The sequence below is a fragment of the Macaca mulatta genome, chromosome 2 (assembly GCF_049350105.2).
Source record: "Macaca mulatta isolate MMU2019108-1 chromosome 2, T2T-MMU8v2.0, whole genome shotgun sequence".
NCBI classification, from domain to species: domain Eukaryota; kingdom Metazoa; phylum Chordata; class Mammalia; order Primates; family Cercopithecidae; genus Macaca; species Macaca mulatta.
Genome location: NC_133407.1, coordinates 97721875 through 97744814, shown reverse-complemented (window position 1 = coordinate 97744814; position 22940 = coordinate 97721875). Strand labels below are relative to the sequence as shown.

Here is a 22940-nt window from a genome sequence, read left to right as displayed (position 1 = left end):
ATGGGTTCCCTCAGCCATCTGAACTAGAGTCACCTCAGTTTGAAATATTGACAACATTTCCTCCTTAAAAATAAGAAGTATCTTCTCTTTATAGGATTTAAAATTTTAAAATGCACAGTCTGCACCTAGGCTTATTTACCTGCAAGGATGAGACAAGTCCTTGGTAACAGTAGTTACCTCTAGAAAAGATAAGGAAGGGACAGGAAAGAGACTTTCTTTCTTTGGTGTTTTTTTTTTTTTTTTTGGGACGGAGTCTCGCTCTGTCACCCAGGCTGGAGTGCAGTAGCAGAATCTTGGCTCACTGCAACCTTCGCCTCCCAGGTTCAAGTGATTCTCATGCCTCAGCCTCCCGAGTAGCTGTGGCTATAGGCATGCGCCACCTGGCTAATTTTTAATTTTTAGTAGAGATGGGGTTTCACCATGTTGGCCAGGTTGGTCTCAAACTCCTGATCCCAAGTGATCCTCCCACCTCAGCCTCCAAAGTGCTGGGATTAAAGGTTTGAGCCACCGCATCCGGCCAGGAAAGAGACTTTTCTTTTTCTTGACACAGTCTTGCTCTGTCGCCCCAGGCTGGAGTGCAGTGGTACGATCTCGGCTCACAGCAACCTCCACCTCCCAGGTTCAAGTGATTCTCCTGCCTCAGTCTCCTGAGTAGCTGGGATTACAAGTGCCTGCCACCACACCCAGCTAATTTTTGTACTTTTAGTAGAGACGGGGTTTCGCCACGTTGGCCAGGCTGGTCTCAAACTCCTGACTCAGGTGATCCGCCTGCCTTGGCCTCCCAAAGTGCTAGGATTACAGGTGTGAGCCACTGCGCCTGGCCAATACTTACTTTTTACCACATACTTTTTACCTTTTGAATTTTGTTCTATGCATATATTTTTCCTATTTAAAATTTTTTTTTTTTTTTTTTTTTGAGACGGAGTCTCGCTCTGTCGCCCAGGCTAGAGTGCAGTGGCCGGATCTCAGCTCACTGCAAGCTCCGCCTCCCGGGTTTACGCCATTCTCCTGCCTCAGCCTCCCGAGTAGCTGGGACTACAGGCGCCCGCCACCTCGCCCGGCTAGTTTTTTGTATTTTTAGTAGAGACGGGGTTTCACCATGTTAGCCAGGATGGTCTCGATCTCCTGACCTTGTGATCCGCCCGTCTTGGCCTCCCAAAGTGCTGGGATTACAGGCTTGAGCCACCGCACCCGGCCTTATTTTTCCTATTTAAAAATTTTTAAAATTTATATTCAGTACCTAATCTTGGTCTTTTGGCTGGTATTTCATCAGTGTCCACTGTAGAAAACAGAGTGCTGAAAGAGACAAAGAAAAAATATATATATATATTTATGCACACATTCATTTATGTAAACTTACTATTCATATAACACATCCCCCTTCTGTCACTTTGTCATAAAATGAGATCCAACTGATGTTTTAAAAGACAATGCTGGTGGGACGCAATGGCTCATGCCTATAATCCCAGCACTTTGGGAGGCCAAAGTGGAGGATTGCTTGAGCCTTGGAGTTTGACATCAGCCTGGGCAACAAAGTAAGACCTCATCTCTATGAAAAAATAAATAAATAAATAATTAGCCAGCGCTGGTGGTACGTGACTGTGGTCCCAGCTACACGGGAGGCTAAGACAGGAGGATCACTTAAGCCCAGGAAGTTGAGGCTGCAGTGAGCCCAGGTCATGCCACTGCACTCCAGCCTAATCAAGAGTGAGACCTTGTCTCAAAAAGAAATAAAAATAAAAATAAAAGCAAAATAAAAGAGAGAATGCTATTCTATAGTAGGTTTTTCACATTTGAAGACTTACTGCTACAGTTTCAACTATTTGAGAGAGACCCAAACTTCTTAACAAATAATAATTTGCATCTGGTTAAAGTACAAACTTAAAACTGGCCAAAGTCATTTAGCTAGTAAATGAATCCAGGTAAGAGTTTAGGGCTAGTATTTTCTCTTTCACTCTAGAAATGATTTAAAAGCAACAAACAGGCCGGGCGCGGTGGCTCAAGCCTGTAATCCCAGCACTTTGGGAGGCCAAGGCGGGTAGATCACGAGGTCAGGAAATCGAGACCATCCTGGCTAACATGGTGAAACCACGTCTCTACTAAAAATACAAAAAAAAAAACTAGCCGGGCGTGGTGGCGGGTGCCTGTAGTCCCAGCTACTCGGAGGCTGAGGCGGGAGAATGGCGTCAACCCGGGAGGCGGGGCTTGCAGTGAGCCGAGATCGCGCCACTGCACTGCAGCCTGGGTGAGACAGCGAGACTCTGTCTCAAAAAAAAAACCAACCAACAAACAATTTCCTTTTGAAAATGATCCCCAAAGAAAGTCATCTTTTACTTTAAGTGACAGTATTAATATGAACGGCCTTAAAAGACAATTCTTTTTTATTGTTTTTTCTTTTGTGTGTAAGGGAGTTTAAAAAAAAAACTTCTACAAGTTAAAAAAGACAAATCTTAATCAAGGGTTATATTTAACTTCATTTTTATCACGCAAACTATATTATGGTGGTAATAAAGAACTTTGGAATTGTGGAAAGTTTCAGGACCCAGATGTCAAGAATGGTAAAGGGTCATATCATATTACTTATCATCTCTCTGAACCCTTCTGATCAATTATATTCACACATGCCAAAAAAAAAAAAAAAAAAAGAATAGAATAAAATGAGATCCCAGGATTTTATTCAACTCAGCTTTATACATTCCAACAAGCCCTGCTGGGCTTCATTTTGACTGAAAAATGGTTTACACTGAGAAGCGCTGTTTTGGATTAAGAATGTGAACATCTGAAGTATAGTAAAAATCAAGGTTTTGATCACCAAACCATGTTCCACCGACTAGCAGGGATTCACATCAAAGACAGGACAAGGGAGAGGAAATTAGCTTTCCCTTATTCGATAAATAGGGACCAAGTGCTTATCATGCACCAGACTCTGCAGAAGGCCCCAGGGTAGAATAGACAAACACTACCCTTATATACAGTAAGCATCAGTTTAGGCACTTCACACCACATCAAATGATCATTATCAAATGATCCTCACATCAACCCTACAGAAAGATAGGAGAGAAAAACAAGGCAAAACCATGAATCTCTGGAACACATGATACAATTTAGTTAACAACCAATCTCATCAATAACCTGCATTCTCAGTCTAATGTATTAGACATCTTGTTCTCTCAAGCTCCCACAAATGAACACTTCTTCCACTTTTCTTGATATTGAGGCTTAGTTAAAAAAATGAAATTAACAGCCGGGAGCGGTAGCTCACGCCTGTCATCCCAGCCTTTGGGAGGTCGAGGCGGGTGGATCACGAGGTCAGGAGATCCAGACCATCCTGGCTAACACGGTAAAACCCCGTCTCTACTAAAAATACAAAAAATTAGGCGGGCGTGGCCGGGCGCGGTGGCTCACGCCTGTAATCCCAGCACTTTGGGAGGCCGAGGTGGGTGGATCACGAGGTCAGGAGTTCAAGACCAGCCTGGCCAAGATGGTGAAAACCCATCTCTACTAAAAAGTACAAAAAAAGTAGCTGGGTGCAGTGGCAGGAGCCTGTAATCCCAGCTACTAGGGAGGCTGAGGCAGGAGAATCGCCTGAACCCAGTGGGCAGAGGTTGCAGTGAGCCGAGATCGTGCCACTGCACTTCAGCTTGGGCAACAAAATGAGATTCTGTCTCAAAAAAAAAAAAAAAAAGTTAGCTGGGTGTGGTGTTGGGCGCCTGTAGTCCCAGCTACTCGGGAGGCTGAGGCAGGAGAATGGCGCGACCTCGGGAGGCGGAGCTTGCAGTGAGTCGAGATTGCACCACTGCACTCTAGCCTGGGGGACAGAGCGAGACTCCGTCTCCGGAAAAAAAAAAAAAAAAAAAAAAAAGAAATTAACATTTGATCACTAAAGTTGGAGAGGGGCACAGCATTTGTATAGTATTTTATTTTCTAGATTTTCAGGCAAGGAGGTCGATACAATAAAAATGGGACACTCCAAAGAGTAGATGCTAAATAAGAACAGCTTTTGGGGCCGGGTGCAGGGGCTCATGCCTGCAGTCCCAGCACTTCCAGAGGCTGGGGTGGGCGGATCACTTGAGGTCAGGAGTTCAAGGCCAGCCTGGCCAATATGGTGAAACCCCATCTCTACTAAAAACACAAAAATTAGCCAGGCATGGTGGTGCACGCCTGTAATTCCGGTTACTTGAGAGGCTGAGGCAGGGGAATCGCTTGAACCCAGGGAGGGGGCGGGGAGAGGGGGGAGGCGGAGCTTGCAGTGAGCCGAGATCGCGCCACTGCACTCCAGCCTGGGCGACAGAGCAAGACTCCGTCTCAACCAAAAGGAAAAGAAAGAAAAGAACAGCTTTGAGTTTCCCCCACATTTTAACCGAATTTAAAAGTACAGACTAGTGATTGTTTTAAAGGAGTGAGGCACCTAAGCCTTTTTACTCATTCACTAATTCTAAAGCACAAAACCCTTCTGGCCCCAAACACACAGACTGTTTGACAGCTGTTTTAGAACAAAACAGCTGCTGTTTCTTGCTGCAAGGACAGTACTTGCAGTCAAAACGGCTTTGGGCAAGCTATGAATCTCACTTCCTTTAACTGCACTTAATGTCTGCAGATGACACTTGGGAGGGTGCTTTGTAAACAGTGAGCCACAACAAAGACAGTATTCCTTCAATGTTAGTGTTCAGCCTAAGAGCGGCAAAGCCCCATTTGTTATCAGCAACCAGCTTGGCCTCTGACAAGAATGTCAAAGACCCTGCCATCACCGGCCGCTCCGAAGACGACCAGCTCCTCCTTCATCAGGAGCTGCCTCCCCACAGCCCGGCGGGAACGACTACGTCACTAGGATCCCGGCGACCTGCTTCGGGTGAGCCTGGCTGAATCAAAGCTATCACGGCCGAGGAGCCTGCTGTGGGGGAGGGGGTAAGGCCAGGCCGGCGCTCAGCCCCCTCTGGTCTCACCTGTCTGAGCGCCGCCTCTTCAGGAGGGCCCGGGCAGGGGGCACCGACCGGTCGCAGAAACGGAAAATGGTGCCGAGAATCCTAACCAGCCATCTGTACATACCAGGCCCGAGCAGCAGCGGCGGCCGACACACCCCGAGACGCAAACCCCAGAGCTGTCGCCGCCGCTGCCGCCTTCGCCGTCTCAGCCACCACCGCCAGAGTTCGGTCGCTGATTTGTGACGCGGTTGAAGTGCCCACAGATACAGCGTCCCCAGGGATACCAGAGGCCCCCGCCCGCCACCACTCCTGACGTCACCTCCTCCCGCCCGACCGGAAAGCTCAATTCTCAATCTGCGCACGCGCAACCTAGCACCGCTCCCTATTTCCGAGCCCAGCAACAACAGTAATTGTGGGACGGTCCCGGCCCAATCGCTGACGAGATCGAAAGAGCTGTCTGCAGGGTTTTCTCTTCGGCTGAGCCAATCCCGAGCCGGCCCGTGGGACAAGGCCCACAGGCCTCACGTGAGGCTGCTCCACTCCGGAGGAGGTGTTCCAGGGTCCCAGAGGAGAATAGGTGCTCAGTGTTTGCTGAGTGCACACGTAAAGGTAGCTCAGGTTAATTAACACACAAATACCGTTTTAGGCGCCCTTTATTTTGCACTTACCTTTTGTCTCGTACTTTTCATGCATTGTAACCTTAATATGCCCAGCAACGGCATATGACAGTCTTATGCCAATTTTATAAGTCAAGGAAATTGAGTCATAGAGCGATTAAGTTATTTGCCTAAGATCACAAAACTAGCTAGAGATGCAGCTGGAACTTGAACCCGGGGTCTGAGTACCAGCGCCAGTCCCTTGCCCTTGAGGTCAGTCTACTTGGAGACGTGTACATAGATAATTACAAGTTATAATACACTGTAAGTGGTTACTGTGATAAAGGTGTGTGCAGAGTGCAGTGGGAGCCAGAGAAAGGAAAACCACACACTGAGGGCGAGAAGGAAAGGACAGATGTCCTCAAGAAAGGCTTCACAGAAATTTAAGGATGAAACCTGCGGCCCACTAATGTCTCCTACCCTGCGCTAGTAATGAGTCTCGTTACCCTCCCTCTATAATTCCAACGTCACATTTCTAGTTAATTGTCAACTATAGGCCGGGCGCGGTGGCTCCTGCCCTTAATCCCAGCACTTTGGGATGCTGAGGTGGGCAGATCGCTTGAGCCTAGGAGTTTGAGACCAGTCTGTGCAACATAGTAAAACCCCGTCTTTACAAAAAATACAAAAATTAGCCGGGTGTGGTGGCATGCACCTGTAGTCCCAGCTACTTGGTAGGCTGAGGTGAGACGATTGCTTGAGCCCAGGAGGTTGAGGCGGCACTGACTCGTGATCATGCCACTGCACTCCAGCCAGGGTGACAGAGTGGGACCCTGACGCACCCCATCAAAAAATTACCAACTGAAAACAAATCCCACCCTACTTAGTGACAGAAAATTCAGTCCCCTCTTCCAAACAATCCTGAGAATCCTCAAAGGTTTTCATGCCGCACAAATCCATTCCTGACTAACTTGTTTCCTACTCGTGATTCAGTTAAGGCCAGAGTTTTACACTTGCTTGAACTTCAACCCTGGCATTCCCCAGTTCAGCCTCTTCCTTTCCTCAATAGACAGCATTCCAGGCCGGGTGTGGTGGGCTCATGCCTGTAATCCCAGCATTTTGGGACGCCAAGGCAGGCGGATCACTTGAGGTCAGGAGTTCAAGACCAGCCTGGCCAACATGGTGAGACCCCCCATCTCTACTAAAAAAGAAAAATACAAAAATTAGCCAGACATGGTGGTACACTCCTGTAATCCCAGCTACTTGTAAGGCTGAGACAGGAGAATTGCTTGAACCTGGGAGGTGGAGGTTGCAGTGAGCGGAGATCACATCACTGCACTCTAGCCTAGGCAACAGAGCAAGACTCTGTCTCAAAAAAAAAAAAAAAAAATTCCAGAATTCTGCTGCAAGCCACCACCTAGAGCTTCAGAATCACCAGCCACACACCTGCAGCTACCACCACTCTGGCCTGGGGGCTGGGGTCATATCCTAGAGGATGGAAGCAAATCTTAAGTGTGGACACAGCCCCCTCCCTTATTCCCCTAAGCATAGCAAACACCAACCAGGCTGTTGCTGAAAGTTTGGGGCATTACAAAGCTGAGAAGACTTAGAAGTGGCTATTAGATTATGCAGCATCTATAGTCCCTGGCCTGTCTCGCAAAGGAATTCTCTTCACCTCAAGGCCATCCCTTTACTCTTAACACCTTTGGCAAGCTGTCAACAGAAGGGACTTTTCCCTCTACCTCTATCCCGACATATTTCAGGCTGGACTCCCCGTAAATGTAATCAGAGTCAGGACTCCTATTAACAAAAGACAACCATTGGCATTATTGTGCAGAGCAGTTCAGTTACGTCTGTCCCTTCCACTCACTATGAGTGTTGGGCTTTGCCTTTGCCAAACCAAGAAGCCCGCTCAAGTACTGGGAGAGGATTCTCCCAAATAAAAGAGCAGTCTTCATTTAAACACAAATCATACGTCCTAAGAGAACGATTTTTTTCCAAGTTAAAAAAAAAAAAACACATAAATCAGAAAACTACAAGCTGCTGCCGGGCACGGTGGCTCACACCTGTAATGCCAGCACTTTGGGAGGCTGAGGCAGGCAGATCACAAGGTCAAGAGATCGAGACCATCCTGGCCAACATGGTGAAACCCCGTCTCCACTAAAAATTAACTGGGCGTGGTGGCGCGTGCCTGTAATCCCAGCTACTCTGGAGGCTGAGGCAGGAGAATTGCTTGAACCCGGAGGCAGAGGTTGCGGTGAGCCGAGATCACACCACTGCACTCCAGCCTGGCAACAGAGTGAGACTGTCTCAAACAAAACAAAACAAAACAAAACAAACAACAAACAAACAAAAACTACAAGCTGCTTTTGAATAGCAACCTATTCCAGGTCTGGCCACTGAGATTTAAGAAATATTGTGGTAGGCTGGGTGTGGTGACTCATGCCTGTAATCCCAGCACTTCGGGAGGTCCAGGCCGAATGATCGCTTGAGCCAGGGAGTTTGAGACCAGCCTGGGCAACACAGGGAGACCCTGTCTTTAAAAAAATTTTATTTTTAATTAGCCAAGAGTGGTGGCATGTGCCTGTAGTCCCAGCTACTTGAGAGACTGAGGTGGGAGGTCAAGGCTGCAGTGAGCTGTGATTTCACCACTGCACTCCAGCCTAAGTGACAGAGTGAGATTTATAATCTCAAAAAAAAAAAAGAAAAGAAAAAGAAAAAAATATATTGGGGTCACACTTGATAGCCCTGAGGTGCAACACAACAACACATTTTTTTTTTCCTTTTCCTGCCTCATAAATAGCACCCTTACAAACTCAATACTGAAACACAGGCCATCTGCCAGGAAGAGTGAGAAGGCTTCAGAATTACAGATCTCAATCAGAATCCCAGGGCCCCAACAGCAAACAATAACTCAAGAAACGAACGTGGCAATCCTCAGCCTCCCACCATGCATGCTCCCTCCATATCCTCTCAGTTACCCTCTAGAAGGAAGAAAAGGAGACACATCCTTATACTCGCTCCCACCTGGGACTTGTCTGCCGATTGGTGCCTTCGCTGTCCTGTGGTCCACAGTAGAGACATGGGTGACTGTCCAGCCACTGGCCAAGTGGGATTATCCTTAACCCCAACCCCACCACTGCCACAGCCTTGCCAGGACCCAGCAGCTCTTTACTGGAAGGCCATAGGAGAATCCCAAGGCCATATGGAGTAACAAGGACATTGAGATATCTGCCCTTGGCTTGGATAATTTTCAGCTTTGTACTGCAAGAGGGGCACAACCTCATTGCTTAAGCTTTTGTAGGTGTTCCAACCAGATGCCACAGTTCTCCAAGAAGATGCTTATCCCCTTCCAGCTGAGAGCAGCTCCTTGAAGCCTTTTCAGGGCCCCACCCCCTTCTTCCTCCAAACCTACCTCCCCTCCAATCCATTCTTTAGTCTTGCAAATTTCCCCTTTTAAAGCATTCAAAGAACGTTAACGAATTTCTTCTCAACTTTGTTTTTCCTGACCCCTGGACAGAAAAGAATTCTAGGCCATCTGTGGGAAGGGGTAAGGGCGCCTAGAGGAGGTCGTGTTGGCTTAGGCCTAATGTGCCTAAAATCCAACATAATTCACCACTCTGAAGAGTAATTTCTTTCTAGGTACCAACTCTTCTGGTACTTAAGAAAAACGTGTCCTCCTAATACTAAGTGACAGAGTGAGATTTATAGTCTCAAAAAAAGAAAAAGGAAAAGAAAAAAATATATTGGGGTCACACTTGATAGCCCTCCAGTGCAACACGACAACACACGAAGACTGATCTTATTCAATCTGTGCAATAATAACCTGGGCCATACTATACCAAAGGTGAATACACCCCTTTTGTGTCATAAATTTCATCATAAAACTGGCCAACATTGACTGCAAATGGCCCAGCCCACCTCCTATGGAGACATAGCGCCACACCTTACCTAAGCCTGCGTCCTGATCTATAAAATGGAGTTAATAAAACCTGCCTCTCAGATCTATGGATAGTTAAATATGTTTGTGAGCCAGGCGCAGTGACTCAGGCCTGTAATCCCAGCAGTTTGGGAGGCTAAGGTGGGCAGATCACTTGAGGTCAGGAGTTCCAGACCAGCCTGAGCAACATGGTGAAGCTCCGTCTCTACTAAAAATACAAAAATTTAGCCGGGCGTGGTGGTGGGTGCCTGTAATCCTGCCTACTCAGAAGGCTGAGGCATGAGAATCGCTTGTACCCGGGAGGCTGATATTGCAGTGAGCCGAGATCATACCACTACACTCCAGACTGGGCGACAGAGGGAGACTGTCTCAAAAAAAAAAAAAAAAAAAAGAAAAGAAAAGAAAAGATGATGGGCATTGTGGCTCACACCTGTAATCCCAGCACTTTGGGACACTGAGGAGGGTGGATCATGAGGTCAGTAGTTTGAGACCAGGCTGGCCAATATGGTGAAACCCCATCTCTACTAAAAAAATACAAAAATTAGCCAGGCGTGGTGACGTGCGCCTATAGTCCCAGCTACTCGGGAGGCTGAGGCAGGAGAATCACTTGAACCCGGGAGACGGAGGTTGCAGTGAGCCGAGATCGTGCCACTGCACTCCAGCCTGGGTGTCAGAGCAAGACTCCCTCTCAAAAAAAAAAAAAAAAAAAAAAGGAAAAGAAAGAAAAGAAAAGGAAGAAAAGGAAAAGTGTTTATATAGACGAAGGGCCTAGTCAGTGCCCAGCACAGCTAGCTGATGCTTAACATTTCTCTTGCCTCTCCTTCCTTTTCATATCTAATAAATCTTAACTTGCCTGGTCTGTATCATTCCTCTTTCCAAACCTATCAGAACTACAGTCCTTCCTTTTTTTTTTTTTTTTTTTTTTGAGACAGAGTCTCCGTCTGTTGCCCAGGCTGGGCAGTGGTGCTATTACAGGTGCCTGCCACCACATCCGGCTAATTTTGTATTTTTTGTAGAGACGGAGTTTCACCATGTTGGACATGCTGGTCATGAACTCCTGGCCTCAAGTGGTCCACCCACCTCAGCCTCCCAAAGTGCTGAGATTACAGGTGTGAGCCACCTACCGCACCTGGCCCAGAACTACAGTCCTTTATAGGGGCTGATCATTTCTCACACGGTTGCAATAGACATTTCTGCTTCTGCCTTTCGTCTTGTTAACTTATGCTGTTTGCAGGATGATCTCTCTTGTTGTCTTTTGTCTTTTGTTCTTCTGTTGTTGTTAAGGAACTAAATTTTATACTCTTATTTATTAAGAAAGGTAAATTTATAAATTAAGTTTCTCTTTTTCTATTACCAAATGACTAAAAATGGTTGGATTGATTTTCACCAAATTTGGGAGGTTTGTTTGGGGTGGTCTGACTTAAAATATAGAGCATATGGCAACCTTTAAACAATTTTTTTTCTTCTTTTGAGACAGGGTCTTGCTCTGTCACCTAGGTTAGAGTGCAGTGGAGCGATCTTGGCTTACTGCATCCTTGACTTCCCCGGGCTCGAGCCATCCTTCCTCCTCAGTCTCCCAAGTAGCTGAAGTAGTTAGGACTAAAGGCACCCTCGCCACCATGCCCTGCTAATTTTTGTATATTTAGTAAAGACGGGGTTTTGCCACGTTGCCCAGGCTGGTCTGGAACTTCTGAGCTCAGCCCATCTGCCCACATTGGCCTCCCAAAATGCTGGGATTACAGGTGTGAGCCAGCGTGCCTGGCCAACCCTAAAATTAACTTTGGATGGCCCTGGGGAGAGCCTAGAAAAGAGAGACAGTTATCTCTGGAAGCAGCCGCAATTTAGGAGCAGCCAGAAGACAGGGATTCCTCAAAGTGAGAAATGCCGTGCAGAGTGAAAGAGCATGAACCCCTTCAATGGTTCATGAAGGTTCTAAATGATGGCCCAAGAAACGTCATAAGGATCAACCTTCCAAATTATGGAAATTTTCCGTAGACTTGCTTCTCATGTGGAGAGACAGCCCTTCATGCATGCCACAGGAAACAATTGTCTAACAAAGGCTCCCAGTTTCATGACCAAAGCTCGGGAAGCCAGTTAAGTAAAAATAACAACAGAAATCTGGCCCTAAAAATAATATTTTAAAATAACAGTTCAAGATCCAAGTACATTTAAAATATGTGGCACTAATTGAACACTTCCCTCAAATTTTTATTTATTTATTTATTTATTTAAACTTTTTCAGGCTGGGCGTGGTGGCTCACATCTGCAATCCCAGCACTTTGAGAGGCCAAGGTGGGAGGATCACTTGAGGTCAGGAGTTCAAGACCTGCCTGGCCAACATGATGAAACCCCATCTCTACCAAAAATATAAAAATTAACCGGGCGTGGTGGTGCGTGCCTGTAATCCCAGCTACTTGGGAGGCTGAGGCAGGAGAGCTGCTTGAACCTGGGAGGCGGAAGTTGTGATGAGCCAAAATTGCATCACTGCACTCCAGCCTGGGTGGCACTCCAGCCTGGGTGACAGAGTGAGACTCCATCTCAAAATAAAAATTATGGCTGGGTGCGGTGGCTCACGCCTGTAACCCTAGCACTTTGGGAGGCTGAGGCGGGTGGGTCACCTGAGGTTAGAAGCTCAATACTAGCTTGACCAACATGGTGAAACCCAGTCTCTACTAAAAATACAAACATTAGCAGCCAGGCGCAGTGACTCACACCTATAATCCCAGCACTCTGGAAGGGCGAGGAAGGTGGATCACCTGACCTCAGGAGTTCAAGACCACCCTGGGCAATATGGTGAAACCCATCTCTACTAAAATACAAAAAGAAAAATTAGCCAGGCATGGTGGTACACACCTGTAGTCCCAGCTACTCAGGAGGCTGCAGCACGAGAATCACTTGAGCCACGGAAGCGGAGGTTGCAGTGAGCTGAGATTGTGCCACTGCACTCCAGCCTGGGCTACAGAGTGAGACTCTGTCTCAAAAAAAAAAAAAAAAAAAAAAAAATTAGCTGGGCATGGTGGTTCAGGCCTGTAGTCTCAGCTACTGGGGAGGCTGAGGTGGGAGGATCACTTGAACCTGGGAGGTGGAGGTTGCAGCAAACCGAGATTGTGCCACTGCACTCCAGCCTGGGTGACAGAGTGAGACCCTGTCTCAAAACAAAAACAAAACCAAACAAATTACAAAACCAAAAAAAAAACTTTTCAGTGGGATGCATTAAATTAAAAAAAAAAAACTTTTAGTAGGCCAGATGTGGTGGCTCACGCCTGTAATTCCAACATTTTGGGAGGTGAAGGCAGGAGGACTGCTTGAGCCCAGGAGTTCAAGACCAGCCTGGACAACATTGTGAGACCCCCTCTCTACTTTAAAATTTTAGGCCAGGCATGGTGGCTCACACTTGTAATTCCAGCACTTTGGGAGGCCGAGGCAGGAGGATCACCTGAGGTCAGGAGTTCAAGAACAGCCTGGCCAACATGGTGAAAATCCGTCTCCACTGAAATTACAAAAAATTAGCTGGGCATGGTGGCGGGCACCTGTAATCCTAGTTACTTGGGAGGCTGAGGCAGGAGAATCACTTGAACCCAGGAGGCGGAGGTTGTGGTGAGCAGAGATCGTGCCATTGCACTCCAGCCTGGGAGACAGAGCAAGACTTCGTCTCAAAAAAAAAAAAAAAAAAAATTTAAAAAGTGAGTTTTCAGTAAGAAAAGGCATTTTGTCTCTGTCTTACTAGTGTGTATACTGGTCTTGTTAGAGCCATCTCTCCTTGAAATGTTCTGTACAGCTGCTCTAAAAACAAGCAGTAACTGACAGGGTGGACTTGAATTGATCGTATTTGATACATTGTCTGTAAGGAAGTCATGGTAGCTCTGTGCCATGAACAATACTTTGTAAGTAGATTTTAATCTTTTTTTTTCTTTGAGAAATAGTTTGCTCCTGCTGCCCAGGCTGGAGTGCAATGGCAGGATCTCGGCTCACTGCAACCTCCGCCTCCTGGGTTTAAGCGATTCTCCTGCCTCAGCCTCCGGAGTAGCTGAAATTACAGGCATGTGCCACCCAGCCCGGCTGATTTTTTTTTTTTTTTTGAGACGGAGTTTCGCTCTTGTTGCCCCAGGCTGTAGTGCAATGGCACCATCTTGGCTCACCACAACCTCCGCCCCTCCGGGGTTCAAGTGATTCTCCTGCCTCAGCCTCCCGAGTAGCTGGGATTACAGGCATGCGCCACCAGGCCCAGCTAATTTTGTATTTTTAGTAGAGATGGGGTTTCTCCATGTTGGTCAGGCTGGTCACGAACTCCCAGCCTTAGGTGATCCTCCCACCTCGGCCTCCCAAAATGCTGGGATTACAGGTGTGAGCCACCGTGCCCGGCCTAATTTTGTATTTTTAATAGAGACGGGGTTTCTCTATGTTGGTCAGGCTGGTCTCGAAATCCCAGCCTCAGGTGATCCGCCCGCCTTGGCCTCCCAAAGTATTGGGATTACAGGCGTGAGCCACCACGCCCATCTGATCTTTTTTTTTTTTTTTTTTTTTTTTTTTGAGAGGAAGTCTTGTTCTGTCGCCCAGGCTAGAGTGCAATGGCATGATCTCAGCTCACTGCAACCTCTGCCTCCCAGGTTCAAATGATTCTCCTGTCTCAGCCTCCCTAGTAGCTGGGATTACAGGTGTACATCACCACAGCCAGCTAATTTTTGTATTTTTAGTAGAGATGGGGTTTCACCATGTTGGCCAGGCTGGTCTTGAACTCCTGACCTCAAGTGATCCATCCGCCTCGGCCTCCCAAAGTGCTGGGATTATAGGCGTGAGCCACCACGTCGGGTCAGATTTTAATCTTAAATAGATTTTTCCTTCTTTTTTTTTTTTTTTTTTTTTTGAGACAGTCTCCCTCTGTTGCTCAGGCTGGAGTACAGTGGCGCCATCTGGGCTCACTTCAACCTCTACCTGCTGGGTTCAAGCAATTCTCTTGCCTCAGCGCCCCCTAGTGGCTGGGATTACAGGCACGCGCCACCACGCTCGGCTAATTTTTGTATTTTTAGTAGAGACGAGGTTTCACCATGTTGGCCAAGCTGGTCTTGAACTCTTGACTTCAGGTGATCACCCACCTCGACCTCTCGAAGTGCTGGGATTACAGGCGTGAGGCACCATGCCCAGCCTTTCCTTCTTGTGTTGTAATAAATGACCAACTTTTTTTGTGTATATTGTTAATAAGTTAACATACAGATACGTTATATTTGATATTATGTAGTATAGTATATATTATGTATTATATTATATTCATTTGTATTATTATATAATAAAACATATTAACTTATAAATGAGTTAACAAGAAGATGGTCAGGTTCTTACCACCCTGAAGGTAAAATCCAATATCTTAAGCAAGGCTATGAAGTTCTTCACAGACTATCTTCAAATTACTTTATCATTTCCCTATTCATACACACCAAACCCTTAAGCTGCACTTCTTTATTTCTTTCTTTTTTTTTTTTTTTTTTTTGAGACGGAGTCTCACTCTGTCGCTCAGGCTGGCGTGCAGTGGCACGATCTCGGCTCACTGCAAGCTCCGCTTCCCGGGTTCATGCCATTCTCCTGCCTCAGCCTCCCCAGCAGCTGGGACTACAGGCACCTGCCACCACACCTGGCTCATTTTTTGTATTTTTGTAGAGACGGGGTTTCACTGTGTTAGCCAGGATGGTCTCGATCTCCTGACCTCGTGATATGCCCGCCTTGGCCTCCCAAAATGCTAGGATTACAGGCATGAGCCACCGCGCCTGGCCAGCTGCACTTCTTTCATGACTTCGTGTCTCCTGGTCTTTTCGTTTTGCCTGGAACGCCCTTCCCCCACTTTCTGTACCTCATGAACACTTACCTAGTTTTTGGAACCCAGCCCAAAGGCACCTCCTCCGTGAGACTTTTACAATGCTTACGGTGTCTGGGATTCCCCATATCTCATTGCTTTCCCATCTGTTCTCCTATAGGATTTGTGTCCATGTCTCTATATATGATTTTTTTTCTTTCTTTTTTTTTTTTGTTAAGATAGGGTCTCACTCAGTTGTCCAGACTGGAATGCAGTGGCACAATCTTGGCTCACTGCAGCCTCCACCTCCCAGGTTCAAGCACTTCTCCTGCCTCAGCCTCTGGAGCAGCTGGGATCACAGGCACCTGCTTCCACGCCCGGCTAATTGTCGTATTTTTAGTAGAGACAGGGTTTCACCATGTTGGCCAGACTGATCTCAAACTCCTAACCTCAGGTGACCCACCTGCCTCGGTCTCCCAAAGTATTGGTGTAGAGCTTATAGCTTGCAGTGAACGCCAAGAATGAGTTCTCAGACAATTCCAGCTGAGCAGGGCGGGGGCGGGGGCAGCTCTTCTAAGAGAGTCAACCTTAGCATCCGTCCGCCAAGTATTTATTGAAAGGGCTTGTTAAACCACATACATCCACTAGATGGCTTTTTTGAGGTCGGGTCGTGAGGCACCTGTGGCCTTGTAAAAACACTCAAACTGCATTCTCAGGAGGCTGTTTTCAGCGTTCCTTATCACACCACACACTCCACTCCTTGTCCTGTTTTCAGGGTCGAGTTTCATTCTCATGCACAAAAAACATACACACAACGCCTCAATATTTTTCCATGCCCCGACCTCGAATGCCTTGTACATAAGCTTGAATATGTTGCCATGTGCCCCCCATATCTCCCCCTTTTTTAATTCTTAAAGCTTGCTGGTCATCTCATGCAAGGTAAGCTTCTATCATTCTTCCCTGGTCATAGATGCATCAGGTGGCAGTATAGGGCCTTCTGCAAATGCCTAGCAAACAGATACAAAAAAGAATAAGTACAACAGCCATCATCCAAATGCATATATTTAAACCAGACAACCAAGTGTTCGGGTTTAACCATTGAAAGCCTCTTGTAATTGCTGAAGAGTACTTGTTTGTAATTGCTGCAACCATTCCTCAAGTTGTTTCTTTAATTCACACTCAAGAGTGGAAATTTGAGAACACAAATGGTGGTGATAAGCCCCTTGCAGATGTGCTTTCACTCTCTCCCAAGCATATTGGAAGCTATTATGTGTCAGGGGTGTGATACAGAATGATATTGCCAATCACAATGTAAATGTTGACGGGTAATGAATGCCTGCTGTTGATTCCCCAGCTATAGAACAGCGGCTTCAAGAGCCTTCAGGTGAGACAGAATAGTTTTATCAATATTTACCTGTTCTTGAAATTCATGGGTTACATTATATACCATGTGGTTCACCACTGAGGCTGTGTGAATAGATTCTGTCAGAGAAACAGCTGCAGTAGCAGCAGTTGCTAATATAATAATAGCTGAGACTAAAAAGGCAATTAAAGTGGCCAGAAATCTTTTATTTTTTCAAGTATGAGACAGTGCTTTTCTAAACAGCTGCAGGGTGGAATCTGCTTCCCAGCTCTGGGTTAAATTTACAGGTAGCCACAATTCCACACATCATTTTAAGATCATGACATAGGTTATATTCAACTGCGTAACATTTCGGTGAGACAAGCATGTAGCACACCAACTACTGGAAGAGACTTTAATACTGTAAAAGGATTGATTCTGCTCTACGTTAGGAACACCTTACCCAAACAAAATTATATAAGGGTGCATAGTACAAATCAGGAGAGTGTCAGTAACATTATTACGCAAAGAGAGGGTATAGTTGCCACTGCTGGTAATATACTCACCATGTGAAAGAATCCGTTCAAAAAGGGAAATCCTAATCTCCAAATTTGGGTATGAGCAGGGCTTAAAGCTTGTTTCCCTTTCAGTTGTAATACTGGTCCTGAAAGGCCACACTCTGACTAGGTAATAGAACTATTGGAGGGACTTCTAAATCCAATAGTCTGATTTGCAGACAGAAGATTACCATGGGGACCCCAATCAAATAAGGTGCCATTATCAAACAGAGGCCCTTGACACAGTGCAGGCTGTCTGTACGGTGACCACTGGACGGCCTCAAACTTATATCGCCAGTCCCTACTCGGATGGCATATAGGAAGATCAGGCACTTGTGAAGCTTCATGAGAGACCTCAGTAAGATTACTGGTAATAGTAGAAATAAAAGTCAAGTTTGCAAGCTTAGCATCCCTTTTAGGCTTATAGTAAAGATACTCCTGAGGGATGAGAGTAATACACTTATGTGCTATTGTGGAAAAACAAAGAGGGGGATTACTAGACAATAAAATCAAGGAGTAATTAAATTTAATTCATCCCAAATTTTCAGTTAAGGGATAAGACAGGGGCATCCATCAGCCTCCTGTCCAATAAGTATCATTAGATGACAAAGGCAAGTCAGCATCCCACCATGTAATAACATTAAAAATGGGTGTGGTGGCTCACGCCTGTAATCCCAGCACTTTGGGAGGCTGAGGCAGGCGGATCATGAGGTCAGGAGATGGAGACCATCCTGGCTAACATGGTGAAACCCCATCTCTACTAAAACTACAAAAAAATTAGCTGGGCGTGGTGGGGGGTGCCTATAGTCCCAGCTACTTGGGAGGCTGAGGCAGGAGAATGTTGTGAACCCGGAGGCAGAGCTTGCAGTGAGCTGAGATCGCGCCACTGCACTCCAGCCTGGGCAACAGAGCAAGACTCTGTCTCAAACAAACAAACAAACAAAAAACCAGGGGGATCTAGAACATGACTCCAATAAACATGTTCTTGAGCTGATCCCAATTGGCAAAGGACAAGAATTACCAGCCACCCCAACATCCATGTCTGTCTTACTTTCTCAGAAGTTTCCCTAATTACCATCAGATACACAAGAAACCAATTCTCTGCAGTTGCAGGGCCTTCCACGTCTGCAAGCTGAATAGATGCCTGTTGATCCAGTTTCTTTAGCTGTCTCCAGGTAATGTCAGGTGCCTTCCGAGTCATCACCGTCATTGTCAGCTGGTTCTCCAACGACAGGTCCTGTTCTCGAGAAGAGAGTCCCATATTCCCCCTTTTTTGTTTATTAAGATATACTTTAAGAGTTTGATGAGCACATTTAACAATGGCCTGATTGGTTGAGTTATAAGCAATACCAGTTTTGCGTTGTACGTGCCAAAGTTGCAGTGCATATGCAAATTGAGCGCTAAGATAGCAAGGTCCATTATTAGTTTTTGTTTTTGTTTTATTTTTTGGTGAGACGGAGATTCACTCTTGTTGCCCAGGCTGGAGTGCAATAGCGCCACCTCGGCTCACCACATCCTCCGCCTCCCAGGTTCAAGTGATTCTCCTGCCTCAGCCTCCCGAGTAGCTGGGATTACAGGCATGTGCCACCACACCTGGCTAATTTTGTATTTTTAGTAGAGATGGGGTTTCACTGTGTTGCCCAGGCTGATCTTGAACTCCTGACCTCAGGTGATCCACCCGCCTCGGCCTCCCAAAGTGCTGGAATTATAGGCCACTGTGCCCGGCCCATTATTAGTTTTTATAGTGTGTGGAAGGCTTAGAGTTATAATAGATTTAAACAAATGAGCAATTGCATCTTTGTTTTTTTCTCTGGTCTGGAGGGTGGCATGTATCAGGTCTGTATAAGTGCCCATGGTAACATGGAGAAATTTGAAACATCCAAAGGGTGGATACTGAGTAACATCAGTTTGCCAGATAGCATTAGGTACCAGACCTCGTGGGTTGGCACCAAGGCCTAAGGAAAAGGGGGAAGGAGATGTAGCAGGACGAGCCGCAGACAAAACTCCTCAGACACCGGATTAAAGAAGGAAGAGGTTTTTTATTCCGCCGGGAGCATCGGCAGACTTGCGTCTTAAGAGCCAAGCTCCCTGAGAAAGAAATACTTGGCCTTTTTAAAGCCTTACAACTTTAAGGGGTCCACATGAAAGGGTCGTGATAAATTGAGCAAGCGTGGGAAACGTGACTGGGGGCTACATGCATCAGCTAATGGAACAAAAAGTTTTACAATGCTTTTTTCATACAGTGTCTGGAATTTACAGATAACACAAGTAGTTTAGGCCAGGGGTTGATGTTATTATTACTACTTTGTTTAACTCCTAGGGCCGGGTGGTGGTGCCAAGGTTGTCTGGCTATTTATCTTACTTTTGTTTCTTTCTCTCTTTCCTCCTGTCTTGTGAACTAGGCAAGGTGGGGGGAGGAGGGCAGCAGGAGTAGTAGTGGTCTCCTTCCTTAGAGAATGCCGTCGGCAATCAGGACAAGTTTTAATAATCATGCGAGCTTGAGTAAGTGTCAAATGAAACTTGTTTAAGACTGCGGACATTCTGATGAAAAAAAGCAAGATCAGCTTGAGCTCGCAAAAAGGCAGGTGAATTTGCAAAGCACACGTATGGTCATACCAGAGCATCAGCTCGAGCGTTGCCTTCTGATAAGGGACCAGGTAACCCAGAATGAGAGCGAATATTATGTCTTGGTGAGGACAAGTTTGTAAGGCCAATATCTGGGCACCTAATTCCACCTGTTGCGTAGTTTTTAAAATGCTCCTGGATTTTGTGCTGCCAGTTCTGCATGGCATCTTGCCACATTACAGCTGCTTTTTCAGTTATGGTTTTTTTTTTTTTTTTTTTTTGAGCCACCTGTAAAGACAGTGGTGGCATGAAGTAAAGGCTCAGAGACAACAATAGATACAAATTTAACAGGTACAGTTTGTAAAAAGTTCAGGAGCTTAGAGGCTGGTAAATGAAAGCTGATATTACCAATAAAGTCAGCAATAAAGCATAGCTACTTGCCAATCAAGATCATAAGCTAAGAAAGTATGAAATTGTTCCTTGCTTAAAGGTAGGAAAACAATAGCAGGGTCATATCCTGACAGCCAGATGCAATACTGGCATCCCTTTATGAGAAGAGAAGCTATTAAATCTGTAGTCTTTTGTATATGTTTAGGGGGATTATGAGACAGGTACATAACATATAAAATACAGAAATGGCAAAAGATAAAGCCAGCTGTTAAACTAAGGCATGATATTTTAAGTAATTTTCAGTATATTTTGGCCCTTGAAAGTAATTAGAATGTGACTGCAAGTCGCCAGGATAATAAACCTGCATTGAGTTAACTTAAATGTGTAAAAAAAAAAAAAAAAAAAACAAAAAACTTTTAAAAATGTCCTTTGGTGTTGGCCATTTTCCTGCAACAGCCTTTAACTGGAATGTCTTAGAAGTGAGCTTGGGAAAGTAGGGTTGTGGCTGGTTTCTTTTTATTCGTTCTGGGCTCCTTAGGCAGCTTCTCTTTTTAATAGCCTGCCACTTGTTGCTGTCCTTATCCTGAGAGGAAGGAAGGAAGACTACAAGTGGCAGTAAGAGGTTAGAGAATGACCGGGTGGTAAAGTGCGTGTGTAAGCGGGAAGGCTGGAGGCAAGAGGGTAACAGGCTGGGAGAAAACCATTCCCCGTATCTTCTAGGCCACCGACGCCTGGAGCCAACCCTGTTAGGTAAGGTACTGAAAATATGCTGGGCTTTTTATTACTTTTACTACCCCCAAGCAGAGAGGCTCAGGGGAGGAGCAGACATGCAGCACAGGGTCTGCTTTGAAGTTTCTTAGCCACAGTGTTTTTAAACATTTTATAAAAAAGCAAAACAAACATTCCTTACTGCTGCGTCTATCTTCTGAAGATGACAACAGGTGGCAGATCTCGTCCACCTTAGCCTAGTTAGCATTTAATATGGCTACAGGAGAGCGCCCCTTACTAGCGGGCTCCTCCCCCATGGCTCTGTCCTCTAGGCTGCTCACACTCCTTTGCCCACCTTAGGCTAGTAAGGTCGGGGTGCACATGGACTGTTTCTTAGCCCTTTCCCTAGGGGGCCAGGGAAGACAAGGAATTGCTTGTCAACTGAGACATGTGAGGGGTGGCAGCGAAGGGCAGAAGTAGGAAAAGCAGCACCACAGCAAGCAGCAGGCCACTTCCTGGGCGCAGTTACTAAGGCACGTGACGGTGGTGAGGTAGATCCTCAGGACGGGGCTGGAGCTGCCTGCTCTGTGCTTTTTGGCCTCCCCTCTGTCACCACAAACCCAGAAAGGGGTAACCTGCCCAGACTGCCAGTGACCAAATGGGCACTCCCTGGCATCTTAGCAACTCTGCTGCCCCAGGCCTCTGTGGGCAGCAAGAAAGCTAGAGCTAGCTGGGATAAAACCCAGGAAGTAGCATGCAACTTCCCCTTATACTCCAGAAAAACAGAAAAAAGACAAGGCCAGAAAGGCTGATGCTGGAAGTAGGAAATGGGAACTTGCATGTTAGGAAGACAATCATAATCACCCACTTTCCTTTACTCCTGGCGGCACCCCTCCAGCAGGGAAGTTTGTTGAGGAGGCGCCGCCACCCGATTATACCCACGTCGCTGACCAGGGGTTTTAATCTAAGAACTGTCCCTGGGGCAGCCTCCAGTCTCCTTAAGGGGGATGGGAGATGCTGTTGGCTGAACAGGGCCAACAAATGCAGGTCCCTTTAAGGGTAGAGGAAAGGAGGGCAATGGGTTTTTTATACGGGGAGGAAAAGGCTCCGGTCCGTCCTTATCCTCACTAGAAAAAATGTCCTCCTTAGGCCCCTCTACAGAAGGGACTGAAGTAGAGAGAGGAGCACCGCCCCGCCCCCGCTGTTCTGGTTCCTGTTTTTCCTCACTAGAAAAAATCTCGTTATTCACCATAGAAGGGAATGAAGTGGGGAGAGGAATCTCTCCCTTCAAATCTTCTGAATTCTTTTCAGGTGGAGATAATGGGCCGTCTAACCGCGATCTGACAGATAAAGAGGATACAACGCCCAGGTGGTCAAAATAGTAAAATTAGTAAAATGACCTTGCTCATGTCCTCTTTTCAGGCAGCGACCTACCTGCTCCCATAGCTCTAAATCTAAGGTTCCTTGATCAGGAAACCAAGGGCATTCCTGCCGAATTAAAAGCATGAGCTTGTGTAGAGCTCCAGGCTCTACAGTGCACTGGATAGCCTTAAGTAGCTGTTGCACTGTTAAAAAATACTTTCTGTTCTTTGGTCATTTCCTGACCCACGGTAACCCAACCCCTGATATTTTACGTGTGGGTCGCGTCCTCCTGATGGGAGTCAGGACTGTCCCTTACCGGGATTCCCCCAAAATTGATGAGCTGGCCTCCTTCACACGGAACTTCAAGGCGATCATGTCGGGGCACCACTTGCAGAGCTTATAGCTTGCAATGAATGCCACGAATGAGTTCTCAGACAATTCCAGCTGAGCGGGGCAGGGGGTAACTCTTCTTTTTTTTTATTATTATACTTTAAGTTCTGGGTTACATGTGCAGAACGTGCAGTTTTGTTACATAGGCATACACGTGCCCTGGTGGTTTGCTGCATCCTTCAACCTGTCACCTACCTTAGGTATTTCTCCTAATGTTATCCCTCCCCCAGACCCCCACCCCACAACAGGCCCCAGTGTGTGAACAGACACTTCTCAAAAGAAGACATTTATGCAGCCAACAGACATATGAAAAGATGATCATCATCACTGGTCATTAGAGAAATGCAAATCAAAACCACAATGAGATACCATCTCACACCAGTTAG

The 22940-nt window shown here is 46.3% G+C and overlaps 2 protein-coding genes across 11 annotated transcripts in view; one reads left to right on the top strand and one right to left on the bottom strand.

The window, feature by feature from the left end:
• The window catches only part of SENP2 (SUMO specific peptidase 2), a 48354-nt gene extending 39495 nt beyond the window's left edge, over nt 1-8859 (bottom strand). For 4 of the 8 annotated variants that reach the window (XM_077991983.1, XM_077991987.1, XM_015131417.2 and 1 more), the window contains exons 1-2: nt 4944-5163; nt 1241-1296 (exon numbers count right to left, since the gene is read on the bottom strand). Coding sequence is in view for 2 of the 8 variants with exons in the window: in XM_015131417.2 (XP_014986903.2) it covers nt 1241-1296; nt 4944-5044 (157 nt within the window). In the remaining 6 variants the exon portion in view is untranslated. Of the gene's footprint in view, nt 1-1240; nt 1297-4943; nt 5164-8542 lie in introns of those variants that run through there. The other 4 variants (XM_015131418.3, XM_077991988.1, XM_077991982.1 and 1 more) reach the window with 3 other exon arrangements.
• Nucleotides 5095-22940, top strand: part of LIPH (lipase H) — a 78621-nt gene continuing 60775 nt past the window's right edge. Inside the window, exon 1 of one of the 3 annotated variants that reach the window (XM_015131419.3) lies at nt 5095-5531. The gene's annotated coding sequence lies outside the window, so the exon portion shown is untranslated. Of the gene's footprint in view, nt 5532-20740; nt 20845-22940 lie in introns of those variants that run through there. The other 2 variants (XM_077992003.1, XM_077992004.1) reach the window with 2 other exon arrangements.